Here is a 24,529-nt window from a genome sequence, read left to right as displayed (position 1 = left end):
CAAGAAGACCCTCAACGACGCCGACATGCTGCTTCTTCATCGGAGGCTTAACACCAGCAGGAACACCTTCCTTTATCTCCCACTGCGTTCTCACATATGCAAATAAATATACACATACACATACATAGACATATAGATACATAACACTCTGCTTGTAACCACTTTTAAAATAAGTCCTACCTTTTTTTGTCTCATTTTGACATTTTATTTTGAAAATCCTGAGCAGGAACTGCTGCGTCCACCTCCGCGGGTCCGGCGCCGTCGCGGTAACGCGGTTCCGCTGCCGCAGTCAGAGGAGCGGCAGACGCGGCGAGGACCGCAGAGGAAGACCGCGCCGGACAGCAGTCGGTGGACGACACAAATGGCCCCGGTGTCCACGGGGTGAAGAATGGGCCCCACGCCGTCGCGGCCATGGCCAGATCCACCGACAGAAGCGCCGGTGACGCGGGCCCGCGTGGGACGACGCCCACCGCACGCGGGGAGGCGGCGCGCGACCCGTCCGAGCCCCGGGAACTGTCCCTGGAAGAGGTGCTGAAGTCCTACGAGCAGCCCATCAACGAGGAGCAGGCGTGGGCGGTGTGCTACCAGTGCTGCGGCGGGGCGAGGGGGGGCCCCCGCCCGCCCGCCGGGGGAGTCGTCCGGGCGGAGGACCCGTCCTCCGTCCTCCTGCAGAGGGACGGAACCGTGTCGCTGCGGCGGCGCGACGGTAGGATCGGTCGCTTAACTTCGCTCTTCGCCAGAACCCAACCAGGAAAAAGTGCTTTTTCTAGCGACATCGGTCCAAATATCGAGAGCGTCTTTTCGATTCGGCGTAACGGCGTTGTGTCCCCGAATCGGTAAAAACGCGAAGCGCCTGGTTCCAGTGGTGCGGCATCTGGTGACCCGGCGTGTACCGCGCACCGCGGCCAACGACGTGCCACTACGTTGGCCACACCGGTGCCGAATGCAACCGCGTTCACCGGGGATTGGTGAACTCTATTTAGTCCCGCGCGTGTCTCCCGGAAACTTTGCGCAAACAGCAACGCCACCGAAATGAGCCGAGTTCCACAGGGAGATCTGCACGGGGCGGGACGGACCTATTGGGTCCCGGGGTAATGGACGCTGCTGAGCCGACACCGCCGTCGCGTCGCCCCCTTGATGCCAGTAAGGATGACTTGTACACTGATGGAGATCAGCATCAGGATGGAAGGCTCGAGGTTTTTTTTTACTCCTCCTGAGTATTAAATAGATCAGTGAGAAAGATCGAGAGGCTCCGGCAGGCTGGTCTTCTACTCAGTGGGACTATGGACACTTTAAAGTGTTCACTGGTAAAAAGTTCTATGTCTCTTTTGTCATTTTGAGTCTATATTATCTAAGTCCCCTTTGTTGTTGCAGTTGCATTGACCTCAAAGTTGTTATAGTCACTGTGTAGTGACTTTTGTAGTCTTTTTGTGTCACTTTGTGCTCATTTTGAGTCTCTTCCTCGTTGCTACATGTCTCTTTGAGTGACATGCTGTAGGTGAAGGCCACAGGGGGGGCCCTGGAAAAGTCTGCCGGCCAGAGGACCCTTTGCAGGGCAGAAGGGGCCAGATTCATCCCAAATATCACCCTATTCCAGTTTAAGGCCGGCGGGCTGGAGAGGAAACCACTAGTAGGGAGCCACGTGAAGGCGTGCCACGTTAGATTCCACATTTACTATAAACTATATTCACCTCAAGCACCGGTTTTATAACCTTGAGACACCTGCAAGAGTACATAGTATATAGAACAACAACTTAAATAGCGTCCCCGGTGTTGAAACCGTAACTGGGTACACAGAAGGTCTCCCTTAATGATATCGTGGCTATTGTTGGCACTCCCAACCAACCAAGCCAGCGCCACGTGCACGGGCAGAGTGCACGTAGGGAGCGGCTACCATGCTGCAGTACTCTTCACTTTTATTCTTTCTGTTGACGCTAGTACCCGGGAGATGATGTAATCGATAACATTTTAGTGAACCGTAAACCGCTCAGTTCAGATAACGGCGCGTCTCTCTTACTCTGCTTCAACAAATGTGCACACGGCTTCTGCTTTTACTGGCGAAGTCGTGTGAAAAGGTACTGCGGTTTGAAACGTAATACTTGTGTAGTTCCGTCCCCCCTTTCCTTTTAAAAAGCTAAAGTGAGTGTGGATGACTGACAGCAGGCCCTTAGTGGGCCTAATGGACATCGGATTGTCCCTCGTAAAAAAAAAATGCCTCACTGCAGATGCAACGTGTATTCTAAATATACTCCAGCCGATGTGTCCTCTATCTGTCCTTCCGACAGCTCCCTGCTTCACACGTGGTGAGGTGATCTAACACAAAGTCAAAGTCCAGATAGAGACGCGGAGCCTTAAGACCAGCCAGCTAACTGGTTCCCTTCCCTTTTCTATGTGGTGTCATTAGGATGCTAATGTCGCTAACACCCGTTCCCCGTCCACGCCTCCAACTGGCTTATTGTGTTTTCCCCACATCTCGTCTCCTGGGGGACAGATTCCTCGCCCCTAACGGAGTCCTCGGCGCTCCTTCGGTGTCAGTTGCGTTCGCGCGCTGGGGGAACAAAGTGGCGCTTTGTGGCTTCTCTGTTCTGGCTGTTGACAGGGGAGGAGGCCGCCTCCCCCCCCCCCCCCCCCCATGTGACCTCACTCTCTCCTTTCATCTCCTGTTCTCTGATGTCTCCATCTGTCTCCTGCTACTCTGCAGAGACCTGCTGATGGAGGAATTTCAGGCCTCATTGCTGACATCGGTTGGGGGGGGTAAAGATGTAAAGATCTTCTTTTACCACGTCATAAACAAGCGGGTCCTCCACCCAAACAGTTCTGTACACGGGGGGCGGGGTTGGGGGGGTAGTCAACCAGTCCAGGTCAATCCCGTTAATCTTACACTTGATTAAATCCTCTTTTCTCTACTTTCCGAAACTACGTCTCACTTGTTCTTGTCTGTTTGTCCTCTTCTTCCTCCCCGTTGGGTTGTTGGTTCCCCTTTTTATGCTCTCCTTAATTATTAGAGGTGTAACGATTCATTTTAACAACGATTCGATTCGAATCGCGGTTCACGGTTGCCGATTCGATTCATGGACGATCTGGGTTCATTTAGAACGATTCGATTCGATTCAGTGACTTGAAATCGATTCAGTAACTTTACTGGACAGTGCAGGCAAAGTTTCTGAGATCCCTGTTGTTTCTTGTAAGGAAATCAGGTTTAAATTAATTATGTATATTATAAACAAGCAAACAACAAGTAATGGCAAATGTATTAACCTTTTATTTGAATCAAGTGCCATTTTCCATGTAAACATTACACAATAATTACACAATGTTTGGATCAATTCACAGAGACCACATTGTAGGGTCACACGTCTTTACAGATAAACTTGTTACTGTGATGTTTGGTGCTGGAGGCCTGAGGCGTCTGCAGAGCTGAGTTACCTGCTGCTGCTGCTGCTGCAGCGGTGACGCTGCTAGAGGTCCTGACTGTCGCCGTTGTTTAATCCCACGGCGCCGTAGTAGACGGCCGGAAAGATTCGTCGTGTTTCCGTGGTTTTTTATTTGGCTTCTACATATTCTACAAACAGCGACCGACTTATTTAGAACACCTCCGTGTTTGCAAAAGCCAAAATGTTTCCACTGGATCGATGAGTTGGTTTGTAAATGTCTCGCTCGCAGTCGTCTCCTCCACGCGGTGTTTAGTTGTTGTTCAGAGTTTCGCGCGGCTGCCGCTGCGTACTGATGACGTCACAGACAGGCAGACTGAATCAGTAACGTTTAACGTGTCTAAGTGCTAAAAAACAAACAAACAAACACGCATCCATACCGCTTGTGTACTTAAATCCAATGTGCAGTATCCAAGTATCGATTCAATCGATTTGTAATCGATATATGTCGTCTGGAATGCCGATTTGCGGAGCACAGATCGATTCAGTTGGATCGCAGGAATATAAATCGATGAATCGATTCACTGAATGAATCGTTACCCTCCTATTAATTACTACACTGTTCCCACCCGCTCCTCATTGGGCAGGAAGTCCATAAAAGACCTCCCCTCTATCACCAACCCCCCTCACCTCTTCCTGTAATCTACCACTATATATATATATATATCATTTTATCTATAGTTATGTTCTGTGCTGTCTACACGTCATGATGAACCTTTCAATGGAATTAAAAAGACCACATTTGTACTTTGTGTAAGATGTGATGTGTCTCAGGCCCTTATTGGTTGTGTGTCTCCTCAGACGACACCGACGGACCTCCACCTCCACCTCCACCTGCTGCAGAGCGTCAGGTGAGAAAGAACCAAGTCCTTTCCTGTGTGGAGTCTGTGGCTGCGTCTCAAGAGTCGCTAGGCTGCGTCCTCAAGGACGCCTTTGTCGACCGCATACGCCACTTCGGCCGCGGGTCGCCCGTCCCGATCAGTCGGCTCCTCCGAACGCGGGTCGAGGGACGCGGCCCTCCGGGAGAAAGAAGAACTCCTTACATACAAGTTAATAAGTGTGTTTGCTGTTGTGGACTTTATTGCCAACATTGATGGAATCTCCTCGCCCTTAAGATTGCAATATAACTTATAACTTACGGTATATAAGGCTGCTGAAGGCTGCAGGCTACAAGGATGCAGCCCAGCGACGTTGAGACACGGCTAGAATGTTCTCTCCGGCTCGCTCGCTGAGAGGAGTGACACCGATGCGTCCATCGCCTCTGGGATTTTTGGGGATAATGAAATAGAATAGCATTGTTGTGTGTGTCTTGTGTGTCCCATTACCATTATATACCATATACCCTGGTGCATGCTGCACCATCTTTTCATTAAATCAACCTGAGTTGAACGCGTTCCTTCGTTTGGGTCGTCCAAAACCAGTCGTTCCGTGTCAGTTTTACGCCCGCAGGTGTTGGGCTGGATTGAGGCGTTAAAGGGCAGGCTGTTGATGCCCTCGGTGTATCTCCTCCAGCTGGTCCAGTCGCTGGGCGTGGCGATCTACCGCGCCCTGGACTGGGGGCTGGATGACAGCGAGGAGCGGGAGCTCAGCCCCCAGCTGGAGCGCCTCATCGAACGCATGGCCGGAGGGGAGCAGGGCGGGGAGCAGGTCCGCGCTGCCGGCAGGCTCACCACGGACGAAGGGTACGGCGGCCAGGACGAGGAGGAGGACGAGGAGGACGAGGAGGAGGAGGAGGAGGGAGCGGTGAGGCCGGTGTCCACCTTCCGCCAGGTGACGGCGCTGTGCGCGTCCCGGCTGGCCGACCCCAGCCTGGCGCCGGAACACTACCAGGCCGTCTGCAGGGCTCTGTTTGTGGAGACGCTGGAGCTGCGGACCTTCCTCACCAAGATCCGGGACGCCAAGGAGGTACGTCGAACCAAGAACCAAGGGCCCTAATTAGAAAATACAACGGCAGTTCAACCTCAACATCAATTCCTGACGAGGTCATCAGATCTAGAACATACATGAAAGAATAGAATCAAACAGAACTCTTTGAGTTCTTGTCTTAAAGACCCGTTTAAAGGAGCAAACCAGAGAGCGCAGCTTGTTGCTTTACTAAAGCAACGTCAAAAACCAAAGAGTTGGCACTCTGAATTGTTGTTTTGAGGATTGAATGAAATGATCGGATAATACAGAGAGGCAGGAATGATCTTCTGACTTTGGTGCCCCCTCCGCCCCCCAGTGGTACCATCAACCGATTGATGGACGGAAGCCTTTGCAGTGATTTGAAACGTGCTTTTTAAAGCTGCAGAGAAACACTCGTTCATGACATATAAATATACATATATTCTTAACTGATGCTTTTTGATGCACAGATGCTGAAGAAGATTACCAAAGAGGAAGGTGTGGAGGACAAGTCCACGGCCGAGCTGGACGCCCTGAAGCACACAGACTGGGTGAGACGAGAGCAACGAGAGCACAAAGTCACAGCGAGGACGAGGCGACAGCGGTTTGACCCAAGAAGGCGCCGTGTGTGTGTGTGTGTGTGTGTTTGTTGTTGTTGTTGTGTCCGTCCCAGGCGCGTCTCTGGGTGCAGCTGATGAAGGAGCTCAGGCATGGAGTGAAGCTGAAGAAGGTCCAGGAGCAGCCGTTCAACCTGCTGCCCACCGAGTTCAGCTTCACGCCCTTCGAGATGCTGATGCAGGACATTCGCACCCGCAAGTTCCAGCTACGCAAAGTCATGGTGAGAGAGCGGACCCCGTGTAAAGCAACCAACGGAGCCCCACCTGTGATACGAGTGTGCAGATATGGAAGCAGTAAACACGTCCATGCCAGGAAGGAGAGAGGACCTTTGGCCTGTAGGGATAACGAAAGTGTGATTGTTTTTTTGTACTCAGGTGGACGGGGACATCCCCACCCGAGTGAAGAGAAACGCCCACGAATTGATACTGGATTTCATCCGGTCAAGACCTCCTCTCAGACCAGTGAGTGCTAACAAATGTGCCGCGGTAGTTCTAGTGTTGGTTAACAACCAAAGCCAAAGGTCGAACACTGGCTTCTACGTATTACGTATGCGGGACGTCATTAAGCCAACGTTAGCTTCCAGGGAACTAGTCTGTTGTGGGATTGGGTAGAACTGCGTTGAGGTCCTCTGGTCCTCCTGTCCCTCAGCGTCATGATGCCATTTGCCTTCTTCCGTTGTGTTTTTCCCCTCTCCGTAAGGCCTCGGAGCGCTGCCTCCCCCCTCCGCCCCTGCAGCCGCAGTCCCTTCACGAAAAGGTCCTGGCTGGGATCAAGCAGGAGAGGAAGCTGAGGCCGGTGGTGCCGCCCAGCTCCAGACGTAAGGCGGCGCTTCTTTCAGAACCGGGTTAAGGCCGGTCAGGAACATGTCGGGCAGGAGAAAGCCATTCGGTCACTGACCGTCCAAAACCTCACCGACGACGAGGCTGACCCTCGTGATGCCCAGAGCAACATGATCGTATTCGGTTTTCCTTTAGTAAAGACTCCACAGTCTGAATTTTAACAAGTCCAGATGCAAATAATTGATGAACACGAATGCATTTGGTCGGTAGAATCGATCCTGCGCCCACCAGCAGTTAGGGACGGAGGCATGGCAGACTGACCACGGTCCACCTTCCTGTCCCCCCCCCCCTCAGCATTCGGCTCTCTGCCCTGCCTGGCACAGACGTGTCCTTGTGACGTCAAATCCACGTCGTGCATCGACCTGTCCCTGTCGGAGCCCCGGCCGCCGTCCCGCCCCCGCATCCTGCTCAAGGCCCCGACTCTGGCCGAGATGGAGGAGATGAACATCTCGGAGGTGAGGGACACTGTTCTTCTTTGTGGAATCCTTGTTGTCTCTTAGAGTTCAGAGTTTATTCTTCAGCATCTACAGAAATACCATTACAACTACAAACCCAGGACAACCACAAAGAGACACAAAACAACCACAAAGATACACAAAACAACCACAACCACAAAGAGACACAAAACAACCACGAAGAGACACAAAACAACCACAAAGAGACAAAAAACAACCACAACCACAAAGAGACACAAAACAACCACTAAGAGACACAAAACAACCACTAAGAGACACAAAACAACCACAAAGAGACACAAAACAACCACAACCACAAAGAGACACAAAACAACCACAAAGAGACACAAAACAACCACAAAGAGACAAAAAACAACCACAAAGAGACACAAAACAACCACAAAGAGACACAAAACAACCAACCACAAAGAGACACAAAACAACCACAAAGAGACACAAAACAACCACAAAGAGACAAAAAACAACCACAACCACAAAGAGACACAAAACAACCAACCACAAAGAGACACAAAACAATCACAACCACAAAAGAGACAAACAACCAACCACAAAGAGACACAAAACAACCAACCACAAAGTGACACAAAACAACCACAAAGAGACACAAAACAACCACAAAGAGACACAAAACCACCAACCACAAAGAGACACAAAACAACCAACCCCAAAGAGACACAAAACAACCAACCACAAAGAGACACAAAACAACCCCAAAGAGACACAAAACAACCACAAAGAGACACAAAACAACTATAAAGGGACACAAAACAACCAACCACCAAGAGACCACAAACGGCACGTGCATATTCATTTCATGTGCATGGGGATCTTAAAGCGTCTTCTAGGCCACTAGTTGTCGACTGGGACCCGTTTTCAGTAGGACGCTGGTCCGGGGATGTGCGATTGACTTCCTGTCTGGACGGAGGGGGACAGTCTGCTCTGACTTTAGCTGAGACGGACTGCGGTGCGGCGTGAGGAGTCGGCCACTTGTGCGTGTTTTGGGAAAATTGAGTTGAATGTAAAAGAAAATATTTCCCTCTCTATCATTGTTCTTTTGGTTTGGCCTTAAAATCGTGTTTTGTGTCAGCATACTGTTATATTCTAGAAGTATTGTGTGTTGCCCTCTGTCCTTCACTTAACCATTTTCTTTATTTCCCTCCCCGACCTCCGTCACAGGAGGAGGAGTCCCCAGACTGCGGGGAGCTGAGGAGGACGGAGAGCTCCCCCACCCCTCTGAAAAGAGACCGCTCCTTCTCGGAGCACGACCTGGCCCTGCTGCGCGCCGAGATGCTCCCCTCGCTCTCCGATGCGGCCCAGCTGGGGGGGCCGGTCAGGCTGAGGGGGGAGAGGCCTCGGTCCAGGACGCTAACTGGGGCCGGACCGCCCCCTTATCACAGAGGTCAGTGTGTGACTGTAGACTGATCCTACACTTCACTTACAGTGTCTGGATAAACTATTTGAGATCTGTCCGCTCATTTTGAATGGGACCTCACTGATGACCAATGAGTAAGTCACTACTGGGTTATGGCCATTTAAAACTCATGTTGCCATAGCAACACTTGCCACTGAAATAGTCACTAGCATAGTAGGATTCTGTGAATGAACTAATCCAAATGAAATGGCACAAACGTCCACTTGGACTCCCTCTCAAGCATTCATATGTTAATTATGAGGATTTATTAGTCTACAGTACACAAGTACAATATGGGTACATTATTTCAGTACCAAAGGAAATAAAAACGGGTGATGCTCATTGAGAAGACGGTTTGAATTCAAGGGGGAAAAAAACCTCGCCCTGCGCTTCAGCTCAGGCGTCAGTAGTAATATTAGCTTTATTTATAATGACCACTTTAAAAAGAGGGTTTACAAAGGGCTTCGAAAGGAACATGCCAATATTAGTGAAAATAATTATTAGTAAAACGACAAAGCTCCACAGTGGGTGAGACCAATCAATTAATCAGGAATCAGGAATTTAACTCTACAGTATAAAATAGAAGTGTTTCGGATGAGAAACACGCAGTGCACCATGGATGAACACACGGTGGCCCTGTTGCTGCTCAAAGCACACAAGTTCTCCTGCAGGATCCCGTTCCAGCTCTGCGCAGCACGCCACCAAAATGAAGCTGGGGCTCCATCTCCCCGTCATGCACGCCCGGGGCATTTGAATGCAACCGACTACATCGAGTTAAAACGCCCCCTGCAACCAGGGCTGGGCTCAAGGCCAATAGCAACAAGTCATTTAATATTTCAGGAATCAGGAATCAGGAAACATTTATTTGCCAAAATATGCCAAACATACAAGGAATTTGTCTTGGCGGTTGGTGCGCGACAGTAGACAGACAAGACAGCAGTAAGTAATAAAATAAAGTAAAATGAAATGCTAATGCAATGGGTTAGTAGAATAAGGCTATGGGTTAGTATAAAACAAGGGAATAAAGTTAAAAATTTTAAATATTAAAAACGTTAAAAGAAACATTTTAAGCATAAAGTGCACTAACGAACGAGTAACAAACAAGGTACAAAGTGATGAATTGCAGTTAAAGTGACGTGTGCAGTATGAAGGGGAGTGACCGGTGGAATGTTATAGTCAGTCAGTGGGGGACCGACTCTGTTGATGAGCCCAACTGCCGACGGGAAGAAACTGTTGGTGTGGCAGGAGGTCTTAGTCCTGATGGACCTCCAGCCTCCTGCCAGATGGAAGGGGCACAAACAGGTTTTGTCCGGGGTGAGAGGGGTCGGCCACCATCTTTTTAGCTCGCTTCAGAGACCTGGAAGCGAACAAGTCCTGCAGGGACGGCAGATTGCAGCCGATCAGCCTCTCTGCAGAGCGGAGGACACGCTGCAGCCTGCCCTTGGCTGTGGCTGCAGCGTACCAGACGGTGATGGAGGAGCAGAGGATGGACTCCATGATGGCCGTGTAGAAGTGGACCATCATCGTCTTTGGCAGGTTGAATTTCTTCAGCTGCCTCAGGAAGAACAACCTCTGCTGAGCCTTCTTGGTGATGGAGCTGATGTTTAGCTCCCACTTGAGGTCACTTAATGTTCTCTCCGTGAAACGTAGCTACTCAAATCGCCACATCGTTTTCTTTAGAGTCGATTGTTTGGTTTGGAAGTTACACATTTCTTTGTATCACTTCATAGAGCAGAAGATAAAAAAATATGTACGTATGAATCATAATTTTGTATGAATAGACTTCTCTATAAAAATATCGTGTATAGATAGGAATAAAAGTAGCACATTTGGTGTTGTAGTGAATATTTTAAAAAATTGTTTCAAGTTATGTTTTGTAATATTGTACACATTTAAAGATAGTACTGATGAATAGAAATATGAAATAGATATCACCGCAAAACGTCTCCAGCTCATTACATTAAGAAAATGACTTCTGTTGTATTAAAATATGCAAATGGTCATCTAATGGTAACTTTTTGTGAATGAGAAATCTACAGTGGCAAATAGACAAACGTATTGAAATAGAAACTCGATGGTCATGATGTTGAATTTAATATCGTTGTGCCAAACTGAAATCAAACCGTGAAACTGTGCACTTAGCTCATCAATACAGCGACTACTGACATAATTCCCCTTTATAAAGGGCCTCCAGGCGGAGCAGTTGGAAACTACTTTGATGGTTTCCATTCCGCTTGTAACTGTGTATCTATTCCATTAAAAGTAACGGTTTTTCGACCTTTAATGACCCAAATTGCCTTTGTTGTTGTAGGAACATGGTGTCCCCACTGCTTCCAATCTCCTCGGTTATACCTTGAGCACTAACCTTATTAAATTACTGCTACCTCGCTGAAATAAGAGCTGAACCAGTGGTCCTAGAGTTCTTGCTGACGGGGGGTTGAAAGTGATTACATCTGCCGTGAAGCTGTTGTTAGGGATTCTAGTCACATCTAAAGATGTGCTGATGAAGTCTAACTGAGTGAAGGACGGTGGAGGCTAATGGGTTTGGAATGTGTGCCGCACGTAACCACAGGGAGCATGTTGTCTGTTCCATGGCCAGGGTTTGTGCATTAGCAGCCCGGAAGCTCGACTCGAATCCATTCTCAGTCTGCAAGCCAACCCTGCCAGCTGCGTGCCGTGCACGCCACACATTAGGGGACTACGGGCCCACAGACCTTAAAAGGCCCCGACAACACAGACCTCATGGCTGTTTTCTCTCTTTTTGTTGGAGTTTTGTGTCTTGTTGTAGTTGTTTTAGTATTCGTGTAATTATTTTTGTCTCCGTATTGTATTGTCATTTTGTTCCATTTTCTCCATTTTGTTGTCCGTTTGAATCTAGTAGTTTAGTTTCTCTTTGTAGTTGGTTGCAATCTGCTTGAGGTTGTTTTGTGTCTCTTTGTAGTTAGTTAGAGTCCATTAGTTTAAGTCTGTTCGAAGTAGTTTTGTGTCTCTTTGTAGTTAAAGTGTAATTGTAGTTAGTTTGAATCTGTTCTTTTGTGGCTCTTTGTAGTTGGTTTGAATCTGCTTGAGGTTCTTTTGTGTCTCTTTGTAGTTAATTTAGATCTGTTTGAAGTTGTTTTGTGTCTCTTTGTAGTTAATTTGAATGTGTTTGAAGTTGTTTTGTGTCTCTTTGTAGTTAGTTTGAATGTGTTTGAAGTTGTTTTGTGTCTCTTTGTAGTTAGTCTCTTTGTAGTTAGTTTGAATGTGTTTGAAGTTGTTTTGTGTCTCTTTGTAGTAGTCTCTTTGTAGTTAGTTTGAATGTGTTTGAAGTTGTTTTGTGTCTCTTTGTAGTTAGTCCCTTTGTAGTTAGTTTGAATGTGTTTGAAGTTGTTTTGTGTCTCTTTGAAGTTAGTCTCTTTGTAGTTAGTTTGAATGTGTTTGAAGTTGTTTTGTGTCTCTTTGTAGTTAGTTTGAATGTGTTTGAAGTTGTTTTGTGTCTCTTTGTAGTTAATTTGAATGTGTTTGAAGTTGTTTTGTGTCTCTTTGTAGTTAGTGTGAATGTGTTAGAAGTTGTTTTGTGTCTCTTTGTAGTTAGTGTGAATGTGTTAGAAGTTGTTTTGTGTCTCTTTGTAGTAGTCTCTTTGTAGTTAGTTTGAATGTGTTTGAAGTTGTTTTGTGTCTCCTTGTAGTAGTCTCTTTGTAGTTAGTTTGAATGTGTTTGAAGTTGTTTTGTGTCTCCTTGTAGTTAGTCTCTTTGTAGTTAGTTTGAATGGGTTTGAAGTTGTTTTGTGTCTCCTTGTAGTTAGTCTCTTTGTAGTTAGTTTGAATGTGTTTGCAGTTGTTTTGTGTCTCTTTGTAGTAGTCTCTTTGTAGTTAGTTTGAATGGGTTTGAAGTTGTTTTGTGTCTCCTTGTAGTTAGTCTCTTTGTAGTTAGTTTGAATGTGTTTGCAGTTGTTTTGTGTCTCTTTGTAGTAGTCTCTTTGTAGTTAGTTTGAATGGGTTTGAAGTTGTTTTGTGTCTCCTTGTAGTTAGTCCCTTTGTAGTTAGTTTGAATGTGTTTGAAGTTGTTTTGTGTCTCTTCGTAGATAGTTTGAATGTGTTTGAAGTTGTTTTGTGTCCCTTTGTAGTTAGTTTGAATGTGTTTGAAGTTGTTTTGTGTCTCTTTGTAGTTAATTTGAATGTGTTTTAAGTGGTTTTGTGTCTCTTTGTAGTTAGTTAGAGTCTCTTTGTAGTTAATTTGAATCTGTTCAAAGTTGTTTTGTGTCTCTTTACAGTTGGTTTGAGTCTTTTTGATGTTGTTGAGTCTTGTTGTAATCTTTTTGTGTTTTCTTTAAAAGGGCTCTAGTGTCTTTGTGCGGTAGATGCGGTCAGTGACCCATCCACAATCCTTAGACAATAATGGAGTCTTATCTAATGTATTATGCACTACATGACTCTGCCAACAGGGGGCTCTCCAGCTTAACTCTGGCCCTTTCTCAATAATTAAGACGGCGAGAACGGACTTGCAAGCATAGACTTGGGAGCATCAGAGTAAATATATATATATATAATCTCAGACATAAAATAATTAGGCAAAATATCTCAATGGATGGGCGGCACGGTGGCGTGGTGGTCAGCACCGTTGCCTCACAGCAAGAAGGTCCTGGGTTCGATTCCACCCAGTGGCCTTTCTGTGTGGAGTCTGCATGTTCTCCCTGTGTCTGCGTGGGTTCTCTCCGGGTTCTCCGGTTTCCTCCCACAGTCCAAAGACATGCTCTGGGGATCAGGTTAATTGGGGACTTTAAATTGCCCGTAGATGTGTGAATGTGAGTGTGAATGGTTGTGTGTCTCTGTGTAGCCCTGCGATTGGCTGGCGACCAATCCAGGGTGTACCCTGTCTATCGCCCGAAGTTAGCTGGGATGGACTCCAGCCCCCCCGCGACCCTGTGTGCAGGATAAGCGGTTTGACAATGGATGGATGGATGGATCTCAATGGATCAGTTCAGAGTTGTTATACAGTCGAACATCTTTCTAAAGAAGATAAAGAGGAGCAGCTGTAGTTTGTGGTGTTGCTGAACTTTAATGGTTTACACTGACAGCTGTATAACTCATTTGTATTCATATTGGATGGAAGAAACACATAAAACGTAACTGAGGTGAACATTGAATTCAGGGCTGTTGTATCACACTGCATTAGTTTTATAAAGGTTTCATAAAGTAAGAGGAGGTTGGATACGGTAACAATAATTAAATAAATTCATATTTTACTGGACAGTAGCACATTCCAAGTGCACACCTACCGTTTGTCTTCTTGTTACTCAAACATTAAGAAACTGATAACCAGTGTAGTGGCCCTCGTACAGTTGAATGCACAAACATCACTATAAATTAAATTAAACCTGAACCTCATTTGTGTCTCTACATCAATAGTGATTAAACTCATAGTACTTTTTCTATATAATATAGTGATCAATGAGGCTACATACCGTAAGATAGGTGACATCATCGGTGATTAACATGCTACAGTTAGATAGGTGAACTAACACACCCGCCCATTTTATCTGGGTAGTTAGATTCTCGGTAAAATGTGCGGGGCGAGTCACATCCGGGTATTATGACCGTTCTTGGCGAGATGCGGACTTCGGAATTGGAACAGCACTCTGGCTGTTCAGAGTCCACTTGAGAACACGGTGTCTTCTGCAGCTGATCCAAAGTAGACAAACTGATGACGTTTTACTGGCCTCTTTCAGCCGGTTCACTTTCCATTAGAGCCAAATTGACAGCTTCCATTTGCAGGAACAAAGAGGCACCCAGATTCAGCCACGTGCATTTAACCCCCTCCCAGCATCGACTGACTGAGCCTCCTGTGAGTTCCTTTTTTAACAGTAACCACTGAGCTGGGATCTAAGTTACAGATGTAGCAGCATGGGCCGAATCACTCCACTGGAATCAGATGAATAATTCACGGAAGCAGAGTCGATCGTCCAGCTCTCTAAACGAAGGCCAGAGATCTGAGACGGAGCTGAATGAACGAGGCTGATGTGTAATTCATGGACTTGTTAGACTGGGATTTGTGGCTGTGTCTCACTTACTGTCTGATGATGTCCCCATTTGATTTGGCCGTTGGGGGATAGCTTTGTTTTGCTACGTGTCGCCTCGTGAACAATGGGCACAACCGCTGTCGAAATTGTTCCAATATTGGAGAAGGTGGCAGAAGATGTTATCCCCCGCGGCAACTCCTCGATGTACGTCCACATGAGGGCTGGTTCCCTCGTCAAGGGCGGACTCGGGGTGTTATTTGAAGTACCTGACTACAGGGTGAACCTAAGGACCAATAAATATCTTTGATAAACGTTCACACGGGCTGTCTGTTGCATTCCCATTGTCTTAATAAGCTAAACCATGAAGTTACTTTGGCTGAGCTACACTTGTTGTCCAACACAACAAACTTTGACACCTGCACTCATCTCTCATAATCTAACTCACCTATTTACCGTTGTCTTCTGGCAAAAAGTCACATGGCACAAAAACAAACGATGAATATAATGGTTTAATTTCTTTATGGGGTTATTTCTATAATGCATACAGAAGGTTTATAATAAACAATCAAATAAATCCACTCCTTCAAATCGACTTCAGAGACCTCAACCACGTTGTAGAAATCACCGCTGTCTTTTACACCTCGCCGGATTCCTTGAGTGAGACTCGCTCCGTAATGTTGTCGTACACTTTTTGTAACCTGAATCCAGCTGATTCCGAACCACAAACAGGCTCATGTAGCGGGCGTCCGTTGACAATGTATTGGGATTACATCGCAGCCAATGGCTGTCCTCATTAGTAACTTGGATGCATAAGCACGGGGAGAATATGAACCTTTCTTCCTCCCCTTCCTCTTCCCCAAGCCTCTTACCCGGTTCAGGGCTGGGTGCCGTCCTCCCCGGCCCGCCTGTCTCTGAGCTCGGTTGACGAGACCACGGAGAGGTCGGACACGCCGTCCGGCTCCAGAGCTGGAGACAAGCACCAGTTGATGGTGAGTTAGAATCAACTCCCTCACTGGTAAGGACAGCGCACTGGAAACTCATTGAAACAAGTCTGTCGTTGTAATAATATCATACGTCCAATATTTTATGTATGACAGATTGATGTCATGAATTATGAAACTTCAGCAAATTACCTTGGTGGGAGGTCTATTTAGAAGCCGCTCTGGAGCTTTAGGTCATAGAAATGGAAATAATAAAGAGTATTTTTCTTTAAATGCCTCGAAGGAATTCTTCACCCCAAAATTAAATGAATTTGACAATATAGAGTCAACTAAAACTGCTGGGTCTCCTCTCCTCTTCAGGAGGAGTTTAGTCACCCGGTGGAGAGTCTCGCTTTGACGGTGGATGAGGTCATCAACGTGCGCCGAGTTCTGGTCAAAGCGGAGATGGAGAAGTTTCTTCCGAACAAAGAGCTTTACAATAACCTGAAGCGAGGCAAGGTACCGGCGTGGAACTTAGCTAATCGATTCTTCCCACTTTCCTGTGTTTACGGAAGAGGTACTCAGTGTGTGTGTGTGTGCGTGTGTGTGTGTGTGTGTGTGCATGTTTCTCAGGTTTGCTGCTGCTGCAAGGTGAAATTCCCTATCTTCTCATGGCCATCTACCTGCTTACTGTGTAAAAGGTATCAAGACTGACATCCCTCCCGTTTTCTGAAATGTTTATTCCACATTCATCCTTAAATGCCGCATGCTGTTTTTCCCGAGATACAATGCGATACTAGAGCATGAGCCTGATGTTATATTTTATTTTTTTATGAACTGCTCAATATATTTTCTGTAGATAACGTGAAGGTCCATCCATCTTCTTCCGCTTATTTGAGGTCGGGTCCCGGGGGCAACAGCTCCAGCAGGGGACCCCTAACCTCCCTTTCCCGAGCCACATCTACTAGCTCTGAATGGGGGAACCCTAGGAGTTCCCAGGCCGGTGCAGAGATATAATCTCTCTACCTACTTTTGGACCTTCCCTGGGACCTCTTCCCAGCATTGGGCATCCTTACCAGATCCCCAAACCACCTCAACTGGCACAAAGGAGCAGCGTCTCTAATCCAAGCTTCTCCATCTCTAAGGGAAACCCATTTCGGCCACTTCTACCCGTGACCTAGTTCTTTCGGTCATCCTTCATGGTTGTATAACCACGAAGGATGGCTTCATGACCATAGGTGATCACGGAGAGGTGATGGACCGGTAGATCGAGAGCTTTGCCTTTCGGCTCAGCTCTCTTTTTGTCACACCGGTGCGGTAAAGCGAGTGCAATCCCGCCCCCGCTGCTCTGATTCTCCGGCCAAACTCACACTCCATCTTCCCTCCACTCGTGAACAAGACCCTGAGGTACTTGAACTCACTTGGGGTAAGGACCCATTCCCCACCCGCAGTGGGAAATCCATTGGTTTCCTGCTGAGAACCATGGCCTCAGATTTAGAGGTGCTGATCCTCATCTCAACCGCTTCACTCTTGGCTGCAAACTGCTCCAGTGGCAGTTGGAGGTCACAGACAGAAGATGCCATCAGGACCACATCATCTGCAAAAAGCAGCGATAAAATCCGCAATCCCCCAAACTGTAGACCCTCCTCCCCCCGACGACGCCTTGATATCCTATCCATAAAAAACCCAAACAAGATCCCGCAGAACCTCCCACATGATCTCTTTGGGGAGCCGGTCATACACCTTGTCCAGGTCCACAAAACACATGTAGACTGGATGAGCATACTCCCAGGCCCCCTCCATGATCCTTGAAACAGTAAAGAGCTGGTCCGTCGTTCCACGACCAGGACAAAAACCGCATTGTTCCTCTTCAATCCTTGGTTTGACTATCGGCCGAACCCTCCTTTCCAGCACCTTGGAGTAGACTTTACCAGGGAGGCTGAGTAGTGTGATGTCCCTGTAATTGGCACACACTCTCTGGTCCCCCTTTTTGAAGAGAGGTACCACCACCCCGGTCTGTCAGTTTTTTGCCACTGTCCCAGACTTCTACGCAGTGTTTAAGAGCCGTGTCATCCAAGACAGCCCCCCCAACACCCATTTCAGCATCTCCTCTACCAGGTTCCACTTTTCCCTCAAGTCGCTTGTATTACCTGTCACAACCTGAGAGAGAGGCAATGGAGATGTACATTAATGACTCACTGGCTGCTGGCATTATCAGAGCATCTTCCTCACCTCTGGGGGCAGGGTTTTTTTTTACTACGAAGGATAAGACTCTCCGCCCGTGTATTGTTTTTCGGGGCTTGAACAACATAACTGTTAGTACTCTGCCGCTAATCAGTTCCGCTTTCGAACCCCTTCGGGGAGCCACCATTTTCAGCAAGCTGGACCTAAGGAACGAATATCACCTGGTACAAATTTGTGATGGAGACAAATGGTAGACGGTGTTTACTACACCACTGGGCTACTTCGAATACCTGGTAATGCCTTTCGGACTGACCAACGCTCCTGCAGTTTTCCAAGCGTTGTTGAACGATGTTTTGAGAGATTTTTTGAACAGGTTTGACAGGTTGACATTTTGATTTTTTCCCTTGATCTCACATCACCTTCATGTCCGCCAGGTACTCCAGAGGCTTCTGGATAACAAACTGTTCGTAAAAGCCGAGAAATGTGAGTTGGCCCGAGCCCTGCTCCAGGAAGCTGTTGCAACTGTTCCATGATTTCGGCAACTTCTATCGCCATTTTATCCGGGACTACAGTAGAGTTGCTGCTCTTTTGACCAGACTCATATCTCCTGCGGTTCCTTTCCGGTGGTCCTCTGAAGCAGATCGAGCTAATTGAAAGACCCATTCTGGTGCAACCGGACTCTTCTCTACAGTTTTTGGTTAAGGGTTGATGCGTCTGACAGTGAGGTGGGTGGTGTTCTCTCCCAACACTCTGGCCATGGTCAAAAATTGCACCCATGTGGGGGTTTTTCTCGACGCCTGTCTTCAGACCAGACCAACTATGATCGGTAACCGGGAACCTCTGGCAGTGAAGTTGGCTCTGGAGGAGTGGAGACATTGGCTGGAGATCCCTTTCATTGTGTGAACGGAACACAAGAATCTTGCCTACATCCAGTCAGCTAAACGGCTGAATTATTTAGCCGTTTAGCGGCTGTTTTTGGCCGTTTCAATTTTTCCATCACTTACCATCCTGGGTCAAGGAACATCGTGCCGAATGCCCTGTCTCCAGTTTGTGGTAAAGGAGACCCCGTCGTTGGTGGTGGGAGCTCTGACCATGGTAAATGATGGTTGTAGCTGGTTGTCATTTACGGTCCACTACGGTTACAGAGAGGTGTCGTTTGTGTTTTGGGCTTCTATAGTTGTGTGAATGCATCACCCCGGCCAATCCAAAGACGGGGTTTCTAAGCAATCAGATGAAGATAACATGCTGGCTGGCTCCGCCCCCTTACTGTTAAAAAGAACAACAGCGAGCGCGTAGAAAACACCTTCGAGCGCAAGCAGAGATTCTCCTCGCGAGCAACGAAGTTCACGTTCCGCAAGTGAGCAAATACCTCACGCGAGACAAACTTTTGCTCGCGCGAGACGGAGATTTGCTTGCGGGTGTTTGATTTACGCGGCCGTATCAACTCGATTTGCGCTCTCGAATTTTCACAGTGACTTGCGCTTTACGCCTGCTTGCGCATTGCCCCATGCAGGACTCCATTCAGGTTGTTCAAATAGGCTGAATATTCCCAGCTGCTGTTTGGTTCATATGCACAGACAGAGTTTTCCCCCCCACAACCCGAAGGCGTAGGGAGGCGACCCTTTTGTCCACCGGGGTAAACTCCAATGTAGCAGCACTCAGCCGGGGACTTGTGAGTATCCTCACACCCGCCTGGCGCCTCACACCATGGGCCACTCCAGAGTAGAATAGAGTCCATCCCCTACCCAGGAGTGTGGTTCCAGAGCCGAGGCTCTGGTAAGCCCCACCAGATCCAACTGATAACGCTCCACCTCCCGCACAAGCTCCGGCTCCTTCCCCCCCAGAGAGGTTACGTTCCACGTCCCCTGAGCCAGCATCTTCCGTCCAGGCCTGTTCCTTCTAGACCCCCCACTGTCACTGCCACCCTTGTAGCAGCGCTACAGTTTTCCCCACAGGTAGCGCATCACTTCTTCGGGCTGTGCCGTTGGCGTCCACGGCAAGCCCGGCCACCAGACGCTCGCTGTTGGGCCCGCCGTCTGGGCCTGGCTCCAAATGGGGGCCAGGGTAGCTCCTTCCCTTTTGCTTTTTCATAGGGTCTTTTTAACTAACGAACGTTCTAACAAGGAGTCCAAAATCGTCTTACTTTTAGTTCAGAATGAACTTAATGAAGTTAAGTTCCTTGGTGGAGTTTGAAAAGGTATACGTTGATGGACTGAGCTGCTGCTTGAGGTACACATCTGCTAGATTAAAGCAAACACGAAGCTGTGGTATTAATTCATTCATGTCATCCTGTCATTTCAGCATTAGACCAGCTATCTGTCTTGCCGGGGAAGAGACCTGTCAGAAGAGATGACTATCAGATTAACAACTGGTTGTACGGAGTACAGTTTAAATGTCTTCTCCATGATCTAATCTAGAATCAAAGACAAACAAGAAACACACCTCAAGCTGCTCAAGGGGTTAGAGACAGACAGAGAAGCTCCATACTGGACATATTTCTCGCTCCCATTATATGATCCAAGCTAGCAAGAACCTGTATGTGCATTGATTCATTTTACCTTTCTCTTACAGAGCTGTCTGTGGCTCCTGCAGTGCAAAGGTAACTTTAAGAACTTATAGTGTTATAGATGGCCACACTCAACACTTAGTAAAGTTGTTAAACTTGGTTTTCAACCAGGCCTCAGCGTTTGGTAGCCAAAAGGAGTATACGGTTGAAATTTCAAATCATTATATATATATTTACATTTTAAGTAATTAAAGGACTTCATCCAAATACTATGCATCGTGACCTGTAGAGTACCAGTCATAAGTTTGGATACACCTTCTCATTGAATGAGAAAATCTGTCCAAACTTTTGACTGTTATTGCAAATCATCATCTATCCCCTCCACCGTTACACAATATGTGAGTGATGCCATCATGTCTTCTGTTGTCCTGTTGCCGGTTTGTATTTGTTGCCTTGTGGGATGTGTGGTTCTGAAGGACGTGTCTTTGAAAGACACTTTTGTTGTGTACGTGTGTAAGTACTGTCGTTATTTTCCTCCGGTTCGTCTTCCTTTGGTCCAGATGAAGATCCCCTCGAAGAAGGTGTCCCACATTCCTGTGTACACCGTTGGCTTCCACAGCACTCCGAGGAGCCACGGACACAAGAGCCAAGTCTATAAGTGAGTTTGGCTTCACCTGTAGAGACGACTGCTCATGCATTCATACAAGCTGACTGAGAATGCAAAGATTGCACCGAAGAGCCGAAAAGACACGATTTTGTCTGATTTTGAATTGTTGTCCATGATTGAAGGAGATGGAAAAGAACAACGTTGTTCTATATTGGTCACCTCCCCACCAGGGGGAAGATAACATTGTCATGCATGATTAGAAAGAGAACACTTTGTTTACACCTAGACCAACACGCTTTGTAAAATGACTTTGGATACTGTCCAGACCCTGAATTGATTTGAACCACGTCCCAGTTCAAGAGGTCACAGGTCGTGGCCCGAGTTTAATCTTTGGATGTGGTGTGATAAAAGAAAAAAAACGTAAAACAAAATGCTGTGCCAGAGATAATTGTGTTCCCCGCCGGCCATCCGCTCAATCCTTGTGAACGCGACGTTTCATCGGCGGTTTGAGTAAATACCTTTCAACTTCGACCAACGTCATCTTTGAGGGTCAAAAGGTCACTGCGATCTGACAGAACAGGTTTCCAATGCTGACAAATGTATGAAGTCACGACCGTGCGTCCACATGTAGAGGTAAACTTTTTGGTTTACAAAGACGAGCAGTAATTCTACGAGTGTAATTGCTGCTTTATGCTTAATGAATAATGTGGATAACGTCGTACCTTAAGGCCATTATAGAATTCTAAGTGAAACAATATGAGAACAAAGCTGGTGACGAATGCAACGTGTAACAAGGGTTCATGAGGAGCTGAAACTGAGCAGAAACTGAGCAGAAACGGCCGCTTAACCATTTACCCTCAATCCAATCAACCCCCTCGACCCCCCGACCCCCCGACCCATGCTGGTGTTACACAATCAGCGCCGTGGCCTCTAAGCGGCCATGATGTAACAGTCACCCAGCTGTCGTCAATACCCTCACTCCTTGTGCCTGTGCGAAGACGGACGGGGGAGAGACTGGAATAGTAGGTTTTATATCAGTAAAGATTACCTTAATCTTTACTGGTCTTTTTTTTGTTCTCACACAATTTTATTGTGTGTCGTGTTAAATTAGATTAAAGGCAAACAAGATAAAGTACGGCTTCGTTCTTCCTCACTTCCTTTGCTGTTAATTAGTTAGATATCTCACATTAATCCTCTTGGTGAACAAGTGGGCAAACTTGACAAAACGTTGGATTCCTAATATTTCATTTTTTCACAGTAAATTATAATTAATATTATATATTAGTATTATTGTATATTATGGAGCAGTCAATTGAGAAATATGAGGGAATATAATCTATGCCCGAGAGAACATTTTATGTCATATATTTTCATATAGTTAAGTAGCAAAAATATCCTTTTTGTGATTCAGTATTAGCGCTTCCATAATATCTGAAGACGGATTTGAAAACCGAAGAGGCAGAAATATTCAGACTTTTTTATTTCCCTTTTTTTCTCAGGTTGCATTGAAACGGATGAATTTGGATGATTTGATTTGTTGCAGACGTCGGCACAGCATCTGTATTCGCATCTGTATTCATTCCCCTCTGCAGGTCCCTGCGCAGCCTGTCCCGCCGCTCCGTGGAGGAGGAGTTCCCCCACCTGTACACACACGGCTGCACGCTGCGCGACGTCTGCGCCGAATGCACCAAGTTCGTCGCCGACGTCATTTCCTCCAGCCGCCGCAGTCTGGACGTCCTCAACAACACCCCCAAGAGGGAGGCCGCCCCCCAGAGGCCGCAACTGCAACGCCAGTCACACCTCCAGACTTGCCCTCGGCCTCACCCTCAGTGTCACCCCCAGTGTCACCCTCCTCCCTAATCACGGGGTTGGCACATGCTTGCGCGCACGCGCACTTTGCTCCCGTGCTACACTGTGTTGCACCATCAAGCTCTTTAAATACGCACACACACACACACACACCCTCTCCTTAACCAGAACGAGGAGTTCTTTAAGGGTTTTAATGGTGACACACCAGTGAGGACACAATGGATGCTCTGCTATCTATCTATGAAGCTTTTGCTGTGGCTGCTTTTTTAGCGAGGAGCTAGAGACGCTTAAACCACCCCCCCCCCCCGCGGTCGCCTTCTTGTTTGTGTCCTAAATTGCATTCAAGAGACAGAATTTTAGTGTGTGTTTATTATATTGTTATATGCTTGTGAGGCCCGCGGGCGGCCGGACGAGGTGCGAGGGCGGCGGCGGCACTGTGAACGTATCGGGCCGGAGGCTCAAGGCCACAACCATTTTTTTATTTTTGTTCTTCTTTCGTTACCGACGCAGCGCGATGATGGCGATTTTTAAGCGAGCCCGAAAAGGAAGTCCCGCCTCTTTCACTTCTCACGGGCGCTTGCAATCTGCCTTGGTTTTGTACGCTAAGTAAAGTTCAACTGCAATAAAATCTAACAACAAACACCCCCCCCCCAGTGCTGCTTCGGCCTCGTGCTGTTGTGTGAAAGCTGCTCGCCGCGTTCGGCTCTGTTACAATATATCACCACTATAGCAGCAACGATTATGCGGCTATTTTTAAACACGTCCAAAAACCTTAAAAGTGAAGTGTTTTCCCTCCATTGTGCACGGGTCAAAATAAAAACTCATGTCAAAGAAGATCATTGCATTGCATACGATCGCTGAAAACTTTTAGGATATAACTAAAACATACTGGCATCACTTTATCTTAAATTTAGTTGAGCAATAAATATTTATAATAAAATCATCCCATATACTAAAAGCAACAACTGGTTGTTTTTTTTAAAGAATATAATTGCTTTGTTTTTTAATTCTGGCTCTGTTTTTCACCACGTTTCACCAAGATGAAGTATGAATATTTACCATTACTTGTCAATCGAAATGCAGGGACTATAATAATCTCAAATCGTGTCCTATTGTCCGGCCTCCTTCGATATTAAGGTCTCACCACAGCAGAGGCGAGCAAATGATTTATTCATCGTATTTGACCACTTCTGCGGTTGAAGTCAGTGCAGTTTTGTGGACCCAAGAAGAAAGAGTTTCTCGACGTGTTGTTTAGTGATTTTGTGAAGGGAAATCAGACGCGTTTGTCTGCGATGGAGGGACAGACATCTTGTCTCAAGCTCTCTTGGGGGAGTATTTTCTCATTTCAACATCACAGCCTCACGTTCCTTCGTGTATTTATAACGGTTGTTCTGCGATTCTTTGGTTTTGACTGAAGGAAAAGACACATTTATAAAGGTGATTCAGAAACGGAGCGTTTTAGTGTCTCTCTGTTTCGGTTATTAAAGCCTGCAGAATATGAGAACTACAGTAATAGCGGGCAGCTGCATCCACTAATGGAGGCCGCACAGTGAGGCAACCTGAGCGGGTAATAAGCGGATCCGTAATGCGTCCAAGAGTCCCGCCCCTTCCATCATGAATAAATAACGCTCAGGGCGACGTTTCTATTGGCTGTCTGCTGCTGTCACTCCGCAGCAACGGCGACAGAACTAATGAAACGGGAAGCCGAAAGATTATTCCTTCAGAATAAATGCGTAAAATGGAAAAGAAATTTAATTGCTCCTTCGTCAACCTTTAATTACAAAAGCGTCCATGTCGTATTTCAGAGTAACAAAAAAAAAACATCCAACTTATCCATGTATGCGT

At 46.9% G+C, this 24,529-nt stretch overlaps 1 protein-coding gene across 1 annotated transcript; it reads left to right on the top strand.

Annotated features, from left to right (window-relative positions):
* The first annotated feature begins 260 nt into the window (after nt 1–260).
* On the top strand, nt 261–23,324 carry LOC120809255 (protein spire homolog 2). The gene is made up of 15 exons (XM_040162934.2): nt 261–706; nt 4,233–4,282; nt 4,944–5,336; nt 5,786–5,866; nt 5,989–6,153; nt 6,308–6,394; nt 6,633–6,750; nt 7,067–7,227; nt 8,425–8,647; nt 15,520–15,647; nt 15,960–16,097; nt 16,212–16,279; nt 20,334–20,361; nt 20,829–20,926; nt 22,468–23,324. Exons 1-15 carry the CDS (start codon nt 412–414, stop codon nt 22,733–22,735), a joined length of 2,301 nt encoding a protein of 766 aa, XP_040018868.2. The 5' UTR covers nt 261–411; the 3' UTR covers nt 22,736–23,324.
* The last annotated feature ends 1,205 nt before the right edge of the window (nt 23,325–24,529 follow it).

This window comes from Gasterosteus aculeatus, chromosome Y (assembly GCF_964276395.1).
Source record: "Gasterosteus aculeatus chromosome Y, fGasAcu3.hap1.1, whole genome shotgun sequence".
Taxonomy (NCBI): Eukaryota; Metazoa; Chordata; class Actinopteri; order Perciformes; family Gasterosteidae; genus Gasterosteus; species Gasterosteus aculeatus.
Note: the sequence above shows the minus strand (reverse complement) of the source record. Positions and strands in the feature narration are given on the sequence as shown.